Raw genomic sequence first — 20,226 nt, forward strand, 5'->3', positions numbered from 1 at the left:
GCCAAAGTGTTAATTTGTTTTGCTTAACCATTCTTATTTATTACAAGGGTTTTGTTTTTTTTTCTTTTTCAATTGGTGGGACATGGAAGATGGGGGCTAGAATTTTGTTAATTAAAAAAAACAAAATTAATATTTCAAAATTTGTTTAAAAAAAAAGGATAAGAAGGCTGACCCAATGTCAAGAAGGCTCAAAAGTATTATATCTATAACCCCATTCTGGCTCAAGGAATTGACTGATAATCTCAGTTAAAAAAAAAATCTGAATGGTTCCTGGCCTGGTACTGTCTCAAAGCCATCTATTTATTCAGTGGTGAGAAAAATGGGGCTAACTGGAAGATGCACATTCACTGCAAAGAGCCTTCAGCTACAATCTAGTATACCTCCTGGGGCAATTCTGATCTTGTTGACAGTCTGTGACATGACCAATTGAGAAGTTTTCCCTGAACCAAGGAGCTGGGGCTAGCTATTTGTTGCTGAAACCTGTATCATCGAAGGCATGACCTCTCTAATGTAAAAATGCCAAAAAATCTCACCAATACTTACTTCAAGGAGAGGCTAGGTAAACCTATCCAATAAAAAGGAACTCTTCAATGCAGAAAGAGAAAAATATGAAGTCACTATGACGTCACCCAAGGCCAATCAAAAGAGCAGATTCACAGATCTTGTTCCCAAAGCATGAAGTTTCTCAACTCCATGAGGCTGGGGATTATCAATCAGCCAAGAAAGGGATCCTTAGTTGATGTCCACTTCTTCTCTACCATCCCTTGCAAATGAAAAGTTTACAGTTAACACCCCCTTGTCTAGTTAGCTGGAATGACAATGACAGAAGACCCAGCCTCTCCCCTACATTTAGTGAATGCTTCCTGAAGGGCCACAAACAGAGGAGACAACTTCCTTTCTTGATTCAAAAACATGGACCCTTAGGGGGCAGCTAGATCTCTGATCACCTAACGGCAGATTAAATTTCTTTCAATATGGATAGAAAATAAGAACTGTGTCACCTCTAAGAAGGAGGGACTAAGAGTGAGAATGTGGCCGCAGAGGCCATAGTTTGACAGGAAGTACTAGAGAGGACTAATGGAGTTTGAGCCTTTGATATTCCCTCCTGTTGTTCTCTTGACTGGGGACCAAAAAGGGAATATGAAGACCTGTTTTTGGCAGCCTCCCTCACATCTACTCAGATAGGTCCACATGGACACAGTCTAGAAATGCCAAAATAGGCTTAGGAGAGGGAAGTCAATGCCATCCTTTTTATAAGAATAGTTTTGTGCATTATATTACTAAGATTATTAAGAATTATGTTTTTATTACATAATACTTATTACTGATAGAGTTGTATGTCATTGAGCTAAAAAAATAATGCCCCATGTGCTCAGTAGTTCAAATTATATTAGATTGGTATGTTCATTATCAAGAAACATCCTTTGTCCTAAAATCCCCCATTAAATTCTCACCTCTAGAGCATAACCATGTAGTTAATTTGTGAATGTACAAGACCAAGACCAAAAGATCCCAGAAGCCCAGGCACTCCAATAGGTTTAATGGACAACCAACTTAATCACTGGTGATGGTTGGTAGTTGCCTCCCAGTACCTAGCCTCATTAACACTATGGCTTCCCCTATGATATAAGATTCTCTTTCTCCAGTGGAATTTGTCCTCACAAATTGATGTTTTTCAAATGCATTTCAAATAGCATTTGTTAAAATATTTGGAATAACAAACAGTAATTACATTAGATGATAATGATTTTTCCAATATTTTCATATACCCCTGGTCATGATTATTTGGATTTATATTAGAAATTTCCCTGTACCAATAATCCCTAGCACCTAAACTCACGCTACTCTTTAAAACAGCTGAGAATAAAAGCCAGTGCTAATAAATTAATAGACGAATAAGGATAGTGGTAATCAATGGCTTTTAATCCACTGATGGTGGCTGCTCAAATTACAGATTATTTACACTGCAGTGATATAGTAGGGAATTAATTTGTTTTGCATAGCCTGAAGTCTCAAATTTATCGAATTTTTAGGATAGATTATATTACGGATTCTGATGAACCTGGCTGTTGAAATCTGATTATGTAGCCCAGTTATTCTAAATATCAACAATGTCCCCCCAAAAAGTTCTCACTTCCCAGCTCTGAAAAGTCATGGGATTCTTAGAACTAGGGATCACATCAACAGGGATCAGATGCCAGCAAACTATAGCCTGCATTCCAAATTCAACCCACCATGTATTTTGTTACATTTTGATTATTCCAATGATACAGATCACAAATCATCCAGAGCTTCCTATTCTGTGCAACTTCTGTCCATGTCCTCCCATGAACCCTCCACAGGGGGGTCCATCCAATATTGGGGATGGATCTATATGTCTCTTGACATTGCATGGGTACCAATATAACACTTAGACTATTCATTGATCATCTCTCACTCTTGTTAAAAGATTGTCCCACCTTCTTTTTCAGGTATATGCCCTTTTAATGGTATCTCTGAACAGCTTCTTATGCACATTCATAACCATATATCGCTCCATTGTTCTTTGAGTGACCTGCAATATTGATCCTGCTATGATAATTACATTATTACATCATTTGAAGCAGTAATATTGTTGTTAAAAAAAAAGAGTCTTTGTTTTATGTGTAGATTTATAAAGTCACTAACATTGACTCACTTTTTTCCAATTATCACCTACCCAGCATCTTCCATTTTCAACATTGGTAGGTAATAGCTTTGTAAGCACTTTAGCCAATTCTATTAGTTGGAAATGGAATGGATGCCATTCGGTGCTGAAGATTTTAGTATACTATTCTTGAATAGTTCAAAGATCTGTGGTTTCATCTATGTGGGTATCCCCTCCACTTGTATTAATCATAATTTATTTTCGTACCAGACAGTACTCCAGACCTTCTCTACCCTGCTCAAGGTCTTCATCCTGAAGCCTCACTCTAGTCCTAGTGATGGGGTTGGGATTTGGGCCCCAGAAAGGAAAAACCCTGAACTTTCCCACACAGTCAAATCTCTGGCGTTTGCCTGAGGCTATAATCCCATCAACTGGTCTTTCACTGTGGCTACACCCAATCTCCCCTCCATTGTTTTACTTCCCTATGGACCCCAGCCATTTCCCACCCTTAATCCTAGCTAGGCTCCATTCTTCCTTGGCCAAGAGGTCCAGGTCCCAGAAGTTCTGTTCACCCCAGTTTACTGGCCACTCCTAGGTCCCTCCCACAGGCTTTCTGTATATAAGATCCATCTTGTCTCCATTAAGATGCTTAGATTCTTAAAATCTAGCCACTGCTTAGATTCTTATAATCTAGCCACTGCTTACTCATGTTCAGACTCTTTAAGAGTCTGCCCAATATGGCGGATGTCCTAATAAACTTTGTCTCTGGCTAAAAGAAGGCTTGGGTCGAATTCCTTTGGGCAAGACCTGTGTGTTGTGATTTTGGGGTCCCAGGGCCCCTGAACCCCTAAACTGCATCACTAGAATTCAGAGACTGGAAGTACCCTCCTCCTTCCCTATGGCATCTCCCTTTGATTAGATGCTTCTCCCAGAACCTCCATTTAAGGACATTTAAGGTCAGTCTTGTCTTCATTTCTCACCAGATTTCCCTATCATGCCACCAAGCTGGATACCTTCTCTCCCCCATCCCCCACCCACTTTTGAGCTTTCTTCGACTTGCTTTCTTCCCCATCAGAATACAAGCTCCTAGAGGGCTGGAGCTTTCTCTTGGCTTGCATTTATATTCCTAGCACTTGGCCCTGAAATTAGTAAGTACTTAATAAATGCTAGGCAGCGGGACTCAATAAATGGTGAGATGGCCTTGGGAATCAGAAAGACATAGTTTGAAATTCTGCCTCTAATACATACTAGCTGTGTGGCCCCAATGAAGAAGGCACTTATAACCTTTCGGTTCCCCTAAGCAACTCTAAGTTCTCCAATATCAATGGAGGGAGTTTGATCAACCTAAAATATAAGATTCCTCTTCTCCATGAAAACCCTCTGTACATGATGAAGCTAGAGAGAAGCTGACTCAAAAAAAAATGACCAAAAAAATAGCCTAGTAAAAATCTCCATGTCACTATTCCTGTCACAGTGTCATGGGTGAAGCCTGCGTCTGTGCAACCTTCCAGTAAATTACTAACAGAAAACAGTAACAGCTTCCAAGAATTTCTGAACATTAGTGCACCAAGCACTTTTATAAGTTCAGAGAGAAGGAGAGGAAGAAATTTTTCTGCTATACTCAGGCCTAGTTAAACTGACCAACCAATAGCCGTGATGGTAAAGAACAGAACCACTCCAACAATGACTGGCTTCAGGGTTTCACATACACATCTAGGACCTAGCAGAATTTTAGAAAAACCTCTCTTTAAATAATGAAATACTTTTGTCAGAATTTTCTTTTGGGTAATTATCTAATTCAGTACTGCAAATTATTGAGGATTTGGGGGGTAAATAAAACCTTACTTTTCTTCCCAGAAACAGCATTTTTCTAAACCTGAGGAGCGGAAAGATTAGCAAGAAATCTGATGCGGAAGGTAAGGTAAACTGCATTCATTTTAACTCATATAGTAGACAGGGTTTGACACTATTGAATGGTCTTAAAATCTATGGTTTCAGTTATAAATATGTTAAGACATGGAATTGTAAAGAGAACTGGTTTAGCAACTAAGTACTTGCAATTGAAAACTAAGCTGAGATTACCACTGTTGGCACATTTACTGTCTTATAAGTCGGTATTGTAAATTAGAATAGGGAGCGCCACATCCCCAATGCAAATGAAATCATGGGTCAAAAACAAAAACATACCTGGTATAAATTACACAGCATGAGAGCTCACTGTAAAATTAAAAGATGCAAAGCTACATGTGTTATGGCCAGGTTTAAAAGCTGAAGTCCTGAGGATGCTCAATCAACCTTTATTGTTCACCTGTTACAGCAAAGGGTCCAAAGCAACAAGAGCACATTTCATAACCAGTATCCTGCCATCTCACATATACAGAGGAAGTCACAACTACTGTAGAATAAATCCAATATCCAGACTTTACAGTTTTAAACCATTATAGTACTTCACCTATCAATTAGCATCAAATGAACAGGTCACAAATCTCCATTGTCTTAGGTTCTCTAATCAAAAAAGGACATAACCATGGGGCTTCTCTACCTTAAGATAAGAACTTACAAATGGATAACAAGAATATATATAAAATTAATAAAAAGCTAGAAATTTTTGGAATTAGAATATTATATAACTGTGACCCTATACAGAAACACAGTCTGTCTTCAGACATTGGCTAGTAGGTTCCTCATAGTAAGACTTTAGGTTCATGTGACACACCCATGCAGTTTTTAAACCTTTCATTTCTTCCCCAAGAGACCTGATCAAACTCTGGGCTTTGAAACCTAACTGTAATAACAGAGTGTTGACATATTCCAATGCTGAGGCTGGGTTGAAATTTTTACTTTGGTGTGTGAGTCAGAATTTCTGTGAAGCTTAAATCTGATTCAGCAAATGTACACAAGGATTTTGGAGAGCAGGTGATCTTTTATATACCTGGGGTAAAAGAAATTTAAGTGGCTGATTGAGGATTTTTACCTACCTTATAAGAAAAGATTTTCCCTTCCATACAGAAGAGTAGGGAAAGGTGATAAAATATTTAGGAAAGCATCAATAAACAATATATAAAATCAGTCCCTATCCCTGCCCCCAACAAATCATTTTCCAAACTCAGGATAAAATCCTCTGTTTGGCTTTATAAGAACTTCGTAAGTTGGCCCCTTCCTACCTTTGCAGTCTTCTTCAATTTCTACATCCTCTGGAAGCCAATGATACAGGCCTCCTTGCTATCCCTCACACAAAACACTTCATCTCCTAACCCTCAATATTTTTACATTCTGTTCCCCATGCCTGGAATTCTCTCCCTCCTTATCTCTTACCTCTTGTCTTCCTTGACTTCCTTCAAACCTCATTTTCTTTTGCAAGAAGCCTTTCCTGTTCCCCCTTAATGCTAGCACTCTGTAATCATTTCCAATTTATCCTCCAATTACCTTGTTTAGACATAATGGTTGCTATTAAACTGTTAAGTTCTGAGGACAAGGAATTTTTTTTTTCCTTTCTTTGTATCCCGAGAGCTTAGTAAAATGTCTGGTACAGAGAAATTGTTAATAAATGTTTTTGACTTGGCTTTACTCAGGACATTATTAACACATGGTTTACTGACTTGAAAATATATATTGGAAAAAAAAAAAGAAAATGTCTGCATTGGAACACTATGTCTAACAATTTAACAATGGATTCAAGGAAACCTAAGGTTAACCATAACTTCTTGTTTCAATTCTTGAAAAATCTTTCTAACAAGATGCAGAAACTTTCCTCAGGAACATGAGTTCTTATTATTTGTATAAGATAAGTCAGAGAAAGAGAAAGGCAATATGTCATAGTGGAAAGAACTTGGGGGCAGCTAGGTGGTGCAGTGGATAGAGCACTGGCCCTGAAGTCAGGAGGACCTGAGTTCAAATCCAGCCTCAGACCAAATACTTGACACTTACTAGCTGTATGACCCTGGGTAAGTCACTCAACCCCAATTGCCTTAAAAAAAAAAAAAGAACTCAGGACTTTAAGTCAAAAGAACTAAGATGAGTTCCCAGCTCTGATAATTAGTAAGTACATAACTTTGGGGAAAATCACTTTTTGCGTCTCAGCTTCAGTTTTCACAATTGTAAAATAAGGGAGCTGGATTCACTTATCTGTAAGGTTCCTTTCTGCTCTAATACCATACACAAGTTATTATTTTCACTAGACTTGTGATTTCATCACTATAGGGAACTGTCAGAAAGGAAAAGTTCTTCTACAAATTCAGATGGCATCTGCTCTGCAATCTATTGTCTTGGGGAACAGTAGTCTGCAGTCCTGAGAGTTGCCCAGAATCAAAGTCAGGTATATGTCAGAGGAAAGACTTGAAACCAAGTCAGTTGAGAATAGCTCTCCATTCTCCTGCTCCCTCTGTTCATAATTTACTTATATGAAATCGATTGTGGTAGATTAATGAATATAAATGACTAAATTAACCTTAAATCTAAAACTAAAAATTCACAAATCCTTGACAGCAGCTTGTTTTGATACATTTGTTTCTTTCACTTTAATGAAAAATGGGGAGGGTGGGAAATGGAGAAAGGCTGCAATCAACCAGTCAACTCCCTTAGAAAACTATACAGTACTGAAGTCAGGAGGACCCGAGTTCAAATCCGGCCTCAGACACCTGACACTAAGTGTGACCCTGGGCAAGTCACTGAACTCCAATTGCCTCACTGAAAAAAAAAAAGAAAAGAAAAGAAAAGAAAAAAAAGAAAGAAAGAAAAAACTATAATGTATGAAAAAGTAAAATGACTTTGGACAGAAACAGACTTATATTTTATCTTTTTTATGACAATAAATACGTATGATTTCAGAAAACGCTTTGACTTTTCCTTCTACAAGATACAGTAATAGTGGGGAGATTATAAAAATCAGTGACTTACATGTACTGACATTTTGAATGTGTTGTAGAGACAATTTGTTAAAATTACTGTGGAGCTGCCCCAAATATAAAACAGTGTGTTCTTTAAAATATTTTAAATAATATTTTCCCAATTACATATAAAGATAATTTTTAATATTCATTTTTTTAAAATGTTCAGTTCCTATGCCCAAAGGACAAACTGCATATCCTTTGATCCAGCAATACCACTACTAGGTCCATATCCTAAAGAAATCATATGGAAAAGGACCTACATGTACAAAAATATTTATATTAGCTTTTTTTGTGGTGACAAAAAAAAACATTGGAAATTGAGGGGATGCCCATCAACTGGGGAATGGCTGAACAAGTTGTGGTAGGAATATGATGGAATGCTATTAGGTTATAAGAAATGGTGAGCAGGGGGATTTCAGAAAAACCTGAAAAGACTTATATGAACTGATGCAAAGTGAAATGAGCAGAACCAGCAAGACATTGTACACAGTAACAGCAACATTGTATAATGGCCAACTATAAACGACTTAGCAATACAATGATTCAAGATAATTCCAAAAGACTCATGGTGGAAAATGCTATACACATTGAGAGAAAGAACAGATGGAGTCTGAATGCAGCTTGAAGCATAGTATTTTCACTTTATTTTTTTCTTTAATTCTCTTTAATTTTTAAAAATAAATGTTTAAAATTGTCTGTATATGTAATTGGAAAGAATAAAATACCATTTAAAAAATTTGTGTCCCAAATTTTCTCCCTTGCTCTCTCCCTCCCTTAAACAGTAAGCAATTTAATATAGGTTAATAATGTACAATCACGCAAAACACAATTCCATATTAGTCATAGTGTGCAAGAAGACACAGACCAAAAGAGAAATATTCTTTAAAATAATTTAATCCAAATACAAACTTTAAGTTTATTTAACTATCAGTTAAATAAAGTTTCAACTCTTCTGAATTACCAAACTCATAAGTATAGTAATTGATATAGTATTTAAACCTCGGCTTTCTGATTCTAAGTCCACTGTTCTACTCACAGTACCACCTATGCACCTATATATGCAACATAAATGGATGGTAATCTCAGAGGAAAAGCACTAATGGGAAGAGAGGGGGCCTTTACTTGTCTCCCTATAGAAACAGGACCAAACAAAAGCTTGATCTGTACCAATTTTAAAGAGTAGGAGGAAAGAGCCAACTAGAGAGCAGAGTAATACAAGACCATTCAAATGAGAAACTTATGTAGTACCTACCACATGCTTACTACAAGCACCAGTGTGATTGGCGTTGTGAAATACAAACATAAATAAGACATAGTCCTTTTCCTAAAGAAGCATAAAACCTAGTAGGAAGTTAGAAGGACAGAATAAGTAACTAAATGAATACAATAAAGATATAGCAAGTGCATTGGAGACATTGGAGTCCAGACAGAGTGGAACACATTACAGAGAAGAGAGAGATCGTATACAGTGGGGTGAATAAATGTAGTGGAAAGAACACAAGTTGGAGTTTGACCTTGGGTTGGGTTTGAATTTGGGCTCTAAGTTATCTTGGATGAGTCATTTAACATCTCTGGGCATCAGTTTCCTCATCTGTACAGTGAAAGGACTGGACCAGAGGATATTTAAGGTTCCTTCTAGTTCTCAGTCCTATGATTTTATAATTAAAAAAAGAAACAGGGGTGTTTAGTATCACAGAAACGGAGAAGAGAATATAAAAAATGAATTGGTCAACAATATCAAAAGTTTCTGGGAGGTCCAGGAGAACGAGAACTGAGAAGAAGGCCACTGGATATAGCAGTTAGGAAGTCATTATGACCTTTGAGAGTATAGTTTCAATAAAGTTACAGGAATCAAAGCCTATTGCAAAGGGGGTAAGGGGCACATAGACAATGAAGTAGAGGCTTCCAGCATAGACTTTTCAACAAATTTAGCAGTGAAAGGGAAGAATTATGAGAAGATATCCCAAGGGGTGGAAAGAGGAGGATTTTAAAAAATGTTTTGTTTTTTTTTTTAATATTAGACTTGATCATGCTGAAGGTAGTGGAGAGTGGGAAAGTACAGATGCAAAACAAACAGAACAAAGAAGCAAAGACTGAGAGCGGGTGGGAGGAGGTGCGATTAATTACATGGGTGAAGTAATTACCTCTTCTTCTGGGATAGAGGCCTTGGCTTTGATGTGTGGGGAAAAAAAGCGCTGAAGCAGACAGATGATGGCCTTGATTTTCTCAGTGAAATTGGAAGAAAGGTCATCTCTGTGTATTTGGGGGATAGCTAGTAAAGTATGTGAGGAAAGTACAAATGTCTGGAACAGTCTGGATAAGGGATGCAATAGGGAATTGATCATCGTCAACAGTTTAAAGTGGAGGAGTCACCTGCTGTGAAAAGCAGGTATTGAATTAAGGATAAAGTTAGTTTAATCCACAGATCTCTAGTAGTCTATCAAAGCATGAACTAATTCTCTTAGGTCTCACAGTAATTGATCTACCAATCAGGACAATAAAACCTAAACATCATCAATCTGGTACCAAAAGTAGTACCTATATCCCAGTTAACTGTGATGAGATGTTTTGGGGTTTTTCCCTGCCAGTGGTAAAATAGATGGATATGTAGTTTATTAGGTCTTTTGCTCTATTTAAGATTAAAAATCTGCCATAGTGCTGTGGAAAGGATACAAGATCAACATTATTGAGTTATACGGTTAAGTGACTTGCCCAGAGTTACACACAACTAGTAAATGTCTGAGGTCATATTTGAACTCAGGTCCTCCTGACTCCAGGGACAGTGCTCTATCCACTGTGCCATTTAGCTGCCCCTTCTCTGTATGACTTCAGAAAAGACATTTAACCTTTCTAGACTTCAGTTTAGATAAACTTAGAATAGGCTTCAGATTGGATAAACTATAAAGTTCCTTTCAGCACAAGATTTATAATACTATGAGATGATTCTTCCAAGTGCTGATATAGCCTAACATATACCTTAAAAACATTTCCTTCTCATTTTTTCTGATACCCTTCTGACTAAGGTAGGGCAATAAAGTGGTGGAGCAGATAGAGTACCAAGCCTGAAGTCAGGAAGATGAAATCTTCCTGAGCTCAAATCTGGGCTCAGATACTTGACTGTGTGACCTTGAGCAAGTCACTTAATCCTGTTTGCCTCAATTTCCTCATCTGTAAAATGATCTAGAGAAGGAAATGGTAAACCACTCCAGTATTTTTGCCAAGAAAATCCCAAACAGTGTCAGTAAAAATCGGACATAACTAAAATGACTAAAGACAAAATCTGACTAAGGTAAACTCTTATACTCAGAAAACTAATTAACCATGCCTGAGGAGGTGTTTTGATTTGACTCTAGATCAGGTACATCAACAAAATTAAAAATTCAACAAATATTTACTGGATGTTTGAATGGGTCCATGGCACTGTGTTAGGTTCTGACGTGATAAATTACTGTATTGGCATTCCAAGTAACTTCACTCTCCTGTGACTTTGGTTACCATTAGACAAGTTCCCCAAAGTCTAATCAACAAGCTCTAATTTCTCCCTTCAATCCAGTACCAAATCCATCTAATTATATCATTGTCTAGTTTACATCACTTTACCTTTTCTAGAAAAATCGGTATATGCATAGGCACTGGTTCTGTAATTTCACTGATACACAGAACTTTCAGATAAGGAAACTTTCTACCAATACAGGTTAGCAGTTTCTCTGCTAACTTACAGTCTTAGAAGAGGTTGGTAAACTATGGTCCATGGGGAAAATCTGCTCCCATCTGTTTTTGTACAGCCCAAGAGCTAAGAATAGTGTACAGAAACAGGCTTTGGACTGAATTTGGCCCTTGGACCATAGCTTTCTGACTCCTAGTCTTAGATAGTTGCCTAGAACACTGAAAGGTTAAGTGACTTGCCTACGATCATACAACCAGTATATGTCAGAGGCACAAGATAGGATGGGATAATTTATCATATGATTTCCTAAAATCTAGGTAAATTATATCCATAAAATTCCTCCTATTCTACTAGTTTAGTAATATCTGTCAAAAAAAATAGTCTAATATGACCTGTTCTTAGTGAAGCTTTTCTCACTCTTTGTAATTGCTGCTCTCTTTGCTAGATAGATGTTCACTGTCTCTTTAATGATCCATTCAGAAATTTCCCAATAAACAAAGTCAAGCTTGCTAGGCAAACTATAATTTGCAGACTCTGCTCTCTTCCTTTAAAAAATTAGGATGACTTTTGCCCTTAGTTACCTCTCCTGTTTCATATAATCTTTCAAATATTATTGTCTTGGTAATCCCACTTGCCAATTTTTCTAGTACTCAAGGATGCCATTTATCTGGGCTAGGTGGTTTGAGGCTTAAGGGCAATCAGCTATATCCTTATTTATCTTGCTTTATTTATATATCACATTTTTGTTCTGTCATTTCAAGCACAGAGATTATCCTCTTTAGCAGAGCAAACAGAAACAAAATAAAAAATTGATCAGCTCTGCCTTCTCTTGGTGGGTAGTTATTGTTCCATCCACCCCAAGCAGCAGTCCTACTGCTTCTCTGATTCTTCTCTTTCCCCTAATATAGCTTTAAAAACTCATTTTTGGATTCTAGTTTATGTCAATAACATCAATTCATTATGAACTTTACCATTCCTAACATCAATTTTGTTGGACATGCCATGCTTCACATATGTATGTGCGTGTATATATGTATGTGTATATATATATACACATATACATATATATTTTTAAGCTAATATGGTTGATGACTTACTGCATTGTCCAATTAGTTTCTTTAGACAATACTCATTTTATGAGGCTTCATTTTAATTCATTTTAATTGTGTTCCTTTGTGCCTCTAGAATTTCATTCTTGAGAATTTCTCATCTCTCCTGGGCTTATATCATTGATAGAATTTTAGTCCATGCTACTTATCTTTCTTCTGAATCCTTAAAAATCTGCTCTCCTCAAATCTAGAGAGCATGTCAGGCTACATTCAATATTCCTTTCATCTCCTCTATCACAAACTGTAAAAGGTAGTGATCCCTTCCTCATAAAGTTCTCATCACTTCCACTTCCAAATCAATTTTTTCCTACTAATTAGAATCAAAACTGGTACAGAATTTTCACAGTCTTAGTCTTCTACCTTTTGAAAGATAAGATTATCATTAAGCCATCCCTCCTAGCTTTGTGTCATCTGCAAATTTTATGAACATGCCACTTATGCCCTCATCTGAGTCACTGATAAAAACACTAAACAACACAAGACAAGATCACTGGGTGGAACAGGTTAGGTACAGAACATACAGAAGCAAACAAACAGTAGAATAGTGTTCAATAACCTCAACACTCCAGCTACTGGGGTAAGGATTCACTAGTTGACAAAAACTGTCGGAAAAAAATAGGAAAGCAATATAGAAGAAATTAGATATAGACCAATATCCCAAACTGTATGCCAAGATAACCTCCAAATGGATACATCTTAGCCATAAAATGTCATATCATAAACAAATTGAAGTAAAAAAGGAAGCAATTACTTTTCAGATCTATGAATAAATTAAGAGCTCATGACCACACAAGGGTTAGAGAAGATCTTGGAAGATAAAAAACAATTTTGATTATATAAGACTTAAAAGTTTTTACACAAAAAAAATGCAGTTAAAATTAAAAGGGAAACATATAACTGGAAAAAAATCTTTGCAGCAAGTTTCTCTGATAAAGGTATCAAGTATAAGATATACAAGGAAATGATTCAAGTTTATAAAAATAGAACCACTCCTCAATAGAGAAATGGTCAAAAATATAAACTGGTAGTTTTCAAAGGAAGAATTGCAAGATGTCAACAACTACAAGAAAAATACTCCAAATCACTAATCATTATCATTATCATTATAATTATTATTATCATTATTATTATTATTTTGCTTTTTGGTGAGGCAATCAGGGTTAAGTGATTTGCCCAGGGTCACACAGCTAGTAAGTGTCGAGTGTCTGAGGCCGGATTTGAACCCAGGTCCTCTTGACTCCAAGGCTGGATCGACTGAGCCACCTAGCTGCCCTCAAATCACTAATCATTAGAGAAATGCAAATGAAAACATCTAAGTTTCATCTCTACCCATTATATCAACAAAAATGACAATTGTTGGATAGATGGCAGAAAAAAACAGCCATACTGATACACTGTTGATGGAGCTGTGTATGGCGCTCTCATTCTGGAAAACAATTTTGAACTATGCCCCTCAAATCACTAAACTATGTCACTAAATTTGACCCAGCAATACTACTACTAAGCCTATACTCCCACATAGAACAAAGAAAGAAGAAAAAGACCCCTATGTCCAAGATTATTTATAGCAGCTCTTTTTATATATAGTAGCAAAGAACAGAAGAGGTACATTATCTGTTGGAAAACAGACAAATTAGGCTACATTGATATAAAGATATATTATTGCACCATAAGAAATAATTAAATGGATGGTTTCAGAGAAACCTGGGAAGACCTCTATGAACTGATACAGAATGAAGTGAGCAGAACAATAATTTATATAATAACAACTTTGAAAGGCATAAAAACTCTGATCATTTCAATAATTATGATTCTGGAAGAGTAATGATAAAATGAATTAACCACCTCTTGACAAAGAGGTGATAGACTCAAAATGTAGGATAAGACATTCGTTTTCAGACATCGCCAATGTGGCAATTTGCTTCACTTGATTATGTATATTTGTTCCAGGGCTTGTTTTTTCTTTTTCTTTTGTCCAATGGGAGAGGAGGGTGGGGCAGTGGAATGGATGGGTAAGGGGAGATAGAGTAACAGAAAGAAATAAAGAAAGAAGCAAGGAAGGAGGGAAGGAAGGAAGGAGGGAAGGAAGGAAGGAGAGAAGGAAAGAAAGAAGGAAAGAAAGAAAAAGAAAGAAAGATGAAAAACAGAAAGAAAAGAAAGAGAATTGGGTCAGTGACGCATCTTTCTTTTTTTTTCAAATGCAAAAAGAAAAAGGTAGGCCAGAAAGAAGTATACACAAGCAAGACAGTTTTAAAAACTACGGGTAACGCTTATTTACTTGAAAAGAAAAGCAAGTTGTACATAATAGAGCTAGGTGGTGCAATGGATATAGCGTGCACCTGGAGTCAGGAAGACCTGAGTTCAAATCTGGCCTCAGACACTTCACTAGCTGTGTGATCCTGGACAAGTCACTTAACTCTATTTGCTTCAATTTCCTCATCTGTAAAATGAGCTGGAGAAGAAAATGGCAAACCACTCCAATATCTTTGCCAAGAAAACCCCAAATGGGGTCATGAAGAGTAGGACGCGGTAAACAACAATATAATAGAGATCTAAATCCTCTTTTTCCTGTTCTACCATGCATATGAAAATACTCATTCTATTTGGACTTTAAGTTCTGAATTTTTAAAAAATGTAAATAGTAAAGGATCAATCACAGAACTCTGGCTCCTCTTGAGACCACTCACCAAGTTGATAATGAACAGATCTAATTCCTTTTTCTGTCCAGAGGGTCTATAGCATACACCAATGACAAAATTATTTCTGTTTCTCCTTCTACTATCTTCATGCAAATGTTCCTTCTGTTCCTGGATTTCCAAACCCACAACACCGACACATACCCTTATACTTACTCTGCTTCTTTGAATAAGGTACACTGATGCCAAAGCCATAATCCACGTCAAACGAAGAATGAAACCACCCTTCACTTTAAGGAGTTTACACTCAGTTGCTATTCTTCCTTCTTCATTGCAGTTACGCTCCATGTTCTCTAGCTTGGAGGATACGCATAGCCCAGTTTCTGTTTCCCATCCTACCACAAGGTGGGAAGAATTCTGGAGGCAAAGGATTAGCTCAATTCCACTTCTGACACTTAATATCTAAGTAAAGTAAAAAATAAAGTCAAAAACAGACCGGTTGGACTATATGTCCTCTGAGGTCCCTTGCAGCACTAAATCAATGATTTCATGATCCCTTTTGATTAGATTTATAAAACACCTTAAAATATTTTTTATTTTTTAAATTTAATTGTTTTAAAGAATAAAAACCTATTTTTTTCTTCCCTCCTCCCTGCCTCCACTTAAAAATAAAAGAAAAAGAAAATCTTGATGACATATAGACCATGCCCAAAAATATATGTCTCATTCTGCATCCTGAGTCCATCACACCTCTTTCAGGAGGTAGGTACCATGATTGGACCTCTGGAATCAAGATCGGTCATTTTACTGATCAGAGCTCTTAAATCTTTCAAGATTTTTTGTCTTTATAACGTTGTTATTGTAGTAATTTTCTCCTCCCTCATTCTGTATCAGTTTGTTACACAAGCCTTCCTGGTTTTTTCTGAAATCATCCCTTTCATTATTTCCTATTGTACAATAATATTCCTTTACATTACACTCCATATCCATTATATTCATATACCATAATATGTTCACCATTCCCCAATTGATGGGTACCTCCTTAGTTTCTAGTTCTTTGCCACCAGAAAAAGAAATGCTATAAATATTTTTGTATATTTGGGTCCTTTTCCTCTTTCTTTGATCACTCTGGAGTATTGGGTCAATCACTTTGGCCTTCTTGGCTCAAAGGGTATGCACAGTCTAAAAATTTGGTGTTACAGTTCCACACTGCCTTCTAGAAGGGTCAGATTAACTCATAACACCACCAACAGTGTAATAATGTGCTGTTTTCCCATCGCCCCCCCTCCCACATTTGTAATTTTACTTTTTTTGTCACCTTTGTCAATTTGATGGGTTTGAACTGGAACCTTAGAATTGTTTTAATTTACCAGCCAATGCATTCTCAACAGCCCTCAGGTGCACTCCCTCATACTCACTCATCTCTCTATTTTAAACCATATTCCAGACATCAAAATCCCATTCTCAGATACCACTTTCTTGGAAAGATGTTCATTTTTTTTCTCTTTGGCATCCTTTCTGTTCGATAAGTAGTAATGAGGAAAAACTAACACATGCCTTATGGTCTTCAGTTTATTACTGGAGATTTCATAAATATTTTCCAGTGGTTTTAAGGTTCGTTTTGGCAGTATTGTTTGCACCCCCATCAATCAAAAGAAGTGATAGTCAACTTTTTTGATGTCATGATGTTACGAAAAGTTCTTTCTTACATCTAGGATAAATCCTCCATAAAGTCAAAAGATCTCTCTACTGTTGCTAACAGCTACTTCAATATCCCTGAGTAGGCAATCACCAGCCACTTCTACTTTGCTGTTTCCTCTAATGCTTATTGGAAGAGATCTCACCTGTTAGCTTTGAGAGCTCTACCATATCATTTCTTAGAGGTAAAGCTGATGCTTGCTCAGACCATCTGGTTCCCTATTCTTCAGGAAGGGCCTCAAATTTGTTTGTTTGTGTTTGTTTTTTAGCTCCAAGTGTATGCTAAGCCTCTTTCCTCCCTTCCTCTGACACTTCCATTCTCCTCCCCTTGATGAGCATCACGTTTTGCCACTGTCGTATTTTTTTTCTCCCACTGAAAAACTGAAACAGAAAAAACTAGCCACAAGGTCTTCAAAGAAAACCACTTCATTAAAGGATAGGATTGAGATCACATACACACATATACACACACACCATTTAATTAGTGTAGGGAATTTGCAGGTAAAGAAATTCTATCAATGGAAATCAGTAACTGCTGGGCAATTTATGGTCTTAGAGAATTATCTCCAGTGACATAAAGCTAAATGATTTGCTTAAGGTAACACAGCAAGCATGTGTCAGAGACTGGAATCCAGGTATTCCTGACTCTGAGGCTAGCTCTCAATTTACTATGTGTGATACATCCCCCTTTTCAATTTAAATAATTTAAATATTCCCTGTGAATAGAAACCACATTGAGCTACAGTTGTCACAAACAATTCTTCCTTGCGTCTCTGCATTTTGCAGCTCCCAATTTCCCTTTGGAGGAGGAGTGGAGGAAGAGGAAATCAGGCACTAAAAGTAGGGCAAGGAAAGTTACTCTTGAAACACAATCAAAATTAGCAATTTCTTCGGGAGTAGTATTTCCGGTTTTGGTCTGCCATTTCCTTTTGGGTGTGGAGAAGTTCGTAGAATGTTGTAATTTCCTAAAGTCCCTTCTAGATGAACTCCATCAATATTGTTTCAGAGGTAAAAGAAAGAACAAATGGGGAAGAGAAGGTACCCGGAGAATCAGCAACCCATTACAGAGAAAAGGGGAAGACAAGTAGATAAGGCTTGTTAGACACACCAAGTCTCACAGACTTTCAAGAGCTTCCTATGCAAAAATCAACAGCCCTGAAGTCTGTTCTAACAGTTTTCTTCTCACAAGAAAAAAAAAGTCTCCTTTTTTTCCTGCCAATTATGATTGTTTACCAATGATGTGCACAGGAGATGGTAAGAAATAGCAAACAGCTCTTTTTAAACATTATTTAATTCAGGTAAGTCTCTAACATTGTCTCTCGAAAGCTCTAGTTATAATAAATAATATGCTTATTGATCAACTGACCACCTGCCAGGAAGAGTCATCTGATTATTTGCAGTGATTTTAAAAGATCTCATAGGTTTGTATGTTCATACATCCTTATGTCACTATCTCAGATTCCTAGCTAAGACGAGGCAATCCAGGGTTTCTGTGTCTGGGGAAAAGAAAGTGGTGAAGGAAGGTTAGGTGGGGAGTTACTAACCGCGGGAGATTTGATTTTTGGCTGAAAAGTCTGGTAAAATTTCTGGGTTTCAATAGGCCTGATCTGCATTTGCAAGTATGCAGAAACCACAACAAAGTTACCCACTCCCTGGTTGCCAAGATAACTTAGCGCTCCTGATGGTGAACCAAAGTTCCTCCTTAACTGAATTGGATGACCTTTTCAACAAATGCCATTAACACTTGAGACAGATCTCAAAAAATGTAAAAGAGGGCAACCGGCCATGGGCCAAGAGTGGGAACTGAATGAAGGACCCCATGCATCTCAAATTTCATTGAGCCAAAGACTATCCATGTCCAACAGGGTTCCTGGAAGTACTCTGAGTAAAGGACAAAAGGACAGGATTTAAGATAATAGAATTTTAGCATTGAAAAGCACCGTAGGTGTCATTAATCATTACATTCCCCTCAATTTACAGAGAACGAAATTGAAGCTCAGGGAGGTTAAAGTGCCCAAGGTCACACTACTGGGAGAATTGGGATTCGAAACGTTCTGATTCTAAATTCAGTCTTTGCCTATTGCTTTACACTACCTCTCCACCAAAACACAGGACTCAGTTTAGATAGCCCCTCTGTTTCCCCATTTCAGTGCGTAACCAGCCCCGCAGACAATCGAGAACCTAGAGAAACATGATTCACTGGGCAAGTTTGGGCTTGGCAAAGGCAGGTGTGTGTCTGCGTAGAGGAAAGAGACTAACTCAGTAAACTTTTCGATGCCCTAACTGGGAGACGTTTACCTGTCGATTCGCCCAGGGTATGACTAAGTCAGACTGGCAGGATCGCACTGACCTGCAATGGTCTCCTGGTAGCCCTTAGTGAAGAACTGCATGGCCGTTGCCGCCCTCCAGGGGGTCTTGAGCAGCCCCTGCCGCTCGGGGTCTTCACCCAGGGAGCGCAGGATGGTGGAGTAAGCGCCCGCCAGGCTGGGCAGGTTCAGCTCGTTATCCTCCACGCTGCGAGTCCGCTCCGTCTTCCAATAGTCCGCCTGCTGGGCGCTCTTTTCCTCCTGGCCCCGGGGCTTTTCCTCTGGCTCACTCCGCTCTGGCCGGGGTTGCTCCTTCGCAGCATACCCATTGCACTGGGCACCTCGCCGCCTCTCCGCTGGTGTACGAGCACTGCCAGCCTTCTCCATCTGCCTGGGGGGCAGGAGAGGGGCTGGAGCCCGCTGCGGCCGTCGTTCCGCTCTAGGGGAAGTTGGGACGCCTTCCATAGCCAGCTACTGGGAGTGCTGCCACCGAACTTGTCTGGGGGATTTTCCGCACGCTTAGGGTTCCCAGGGTTTGAATGCTTGTCCTGGAGTGAGTGCGCGCCTGTGTATTTGTGTGCGCGCCCGTGTGTGTCCGAGAAGTGTTCTTTCACTGTCACAGCCAGCTTGCTGCGTCCACCCCCTTTATAGAGTCCGAGGAGGGCATGGTTCCCATTAGCCAGAGCTCGCCCGTGCGTCATCGGCTGCCAGCCTGGCCTCCACCCACTCCTCTGAGCCGACGGCTGGGAGTCGGGTGAGGCGCAAAGCGAAAGGGGCTTCCCCTCGGTGGGTGTTTGGTAAAAGACTACGTGCGCGTGGCCAATGCATTTGTTTGCTGTCTTTGGCATGAACCACTAGGAAGAACTGGATTTAGTTCTTACAGGAGGTACGGAGGGAGGAGGTAAATGGAATCAGTCTGAGAGTCATAGCCAGAGATGAGGAAACGGGCAGTCCATCAGCTTGGCCTTTCCCCCCCACCCCGTTTCTGTCAAGGTTAATTGTGGGGGGCCGGGGACAGAAGACAGGGCAATGTCAGAATTGTAGCACTTCCCCTCTCTGCCATCACCCCCCGAAGAAGTGGAAAGATGAGCGACCTTTTCTTCTGCCAGCGGGTTCTGTTAGTTAGCAACATGACCAACTGTAACTCTGGTCAGGAGAATAAATACCCTACAAATTGAAGACTTAAGTTGTCCATCGATCAAGCACCTAAAATGTTACAGCATATTTGTTAGCCGTCAGGCAGGGAATGCTGTCATCATTTTCTCAAAGCACCTACCTATTGACCTGCAACAGCT

The 20,226-nt window shown here is 38.5% G+C and overlaps 1 protein-coding gene across 1 annotated transcript in view; it reads right to left on the bottom strand.

Annotated features, from left to right (window-relative positions):
* GCH1 (GTP cyclohydrolase 1) overlaps positions 1–19,632 on the bottom strand; it is a 75,065-nt gene extending 55,433 nt beyond the window's left edge. Inside the window, 2 exon segments of the mRNA XM_027849219.1 lie at positions 18,976–19,404; positions 19,407–19,632. Coding sequence (XP_027705020.1) covers positions 18,976–19,404; positions 19,407–19,632 — 655 coding nt within the window.
* Positions 19,633–20,226: the final 594 nt, after the last annotated feature.

Source organism: Vombatus ursinus, unplaced genomic scaffold (genome assembly GCF_900497805.2).
Source record: "Vombatus ursinus unplaced genomic scaffold, bare-nosed wombat genome assembly UNPS02007284.1, whole genome shotgun sequence".
Lineage (NCBI taxonomy): Eukaryota > Metazoa > Chordata > Mammalia > Diprotodontia > Vombatidae > Vombatus > Vombatus ursinus.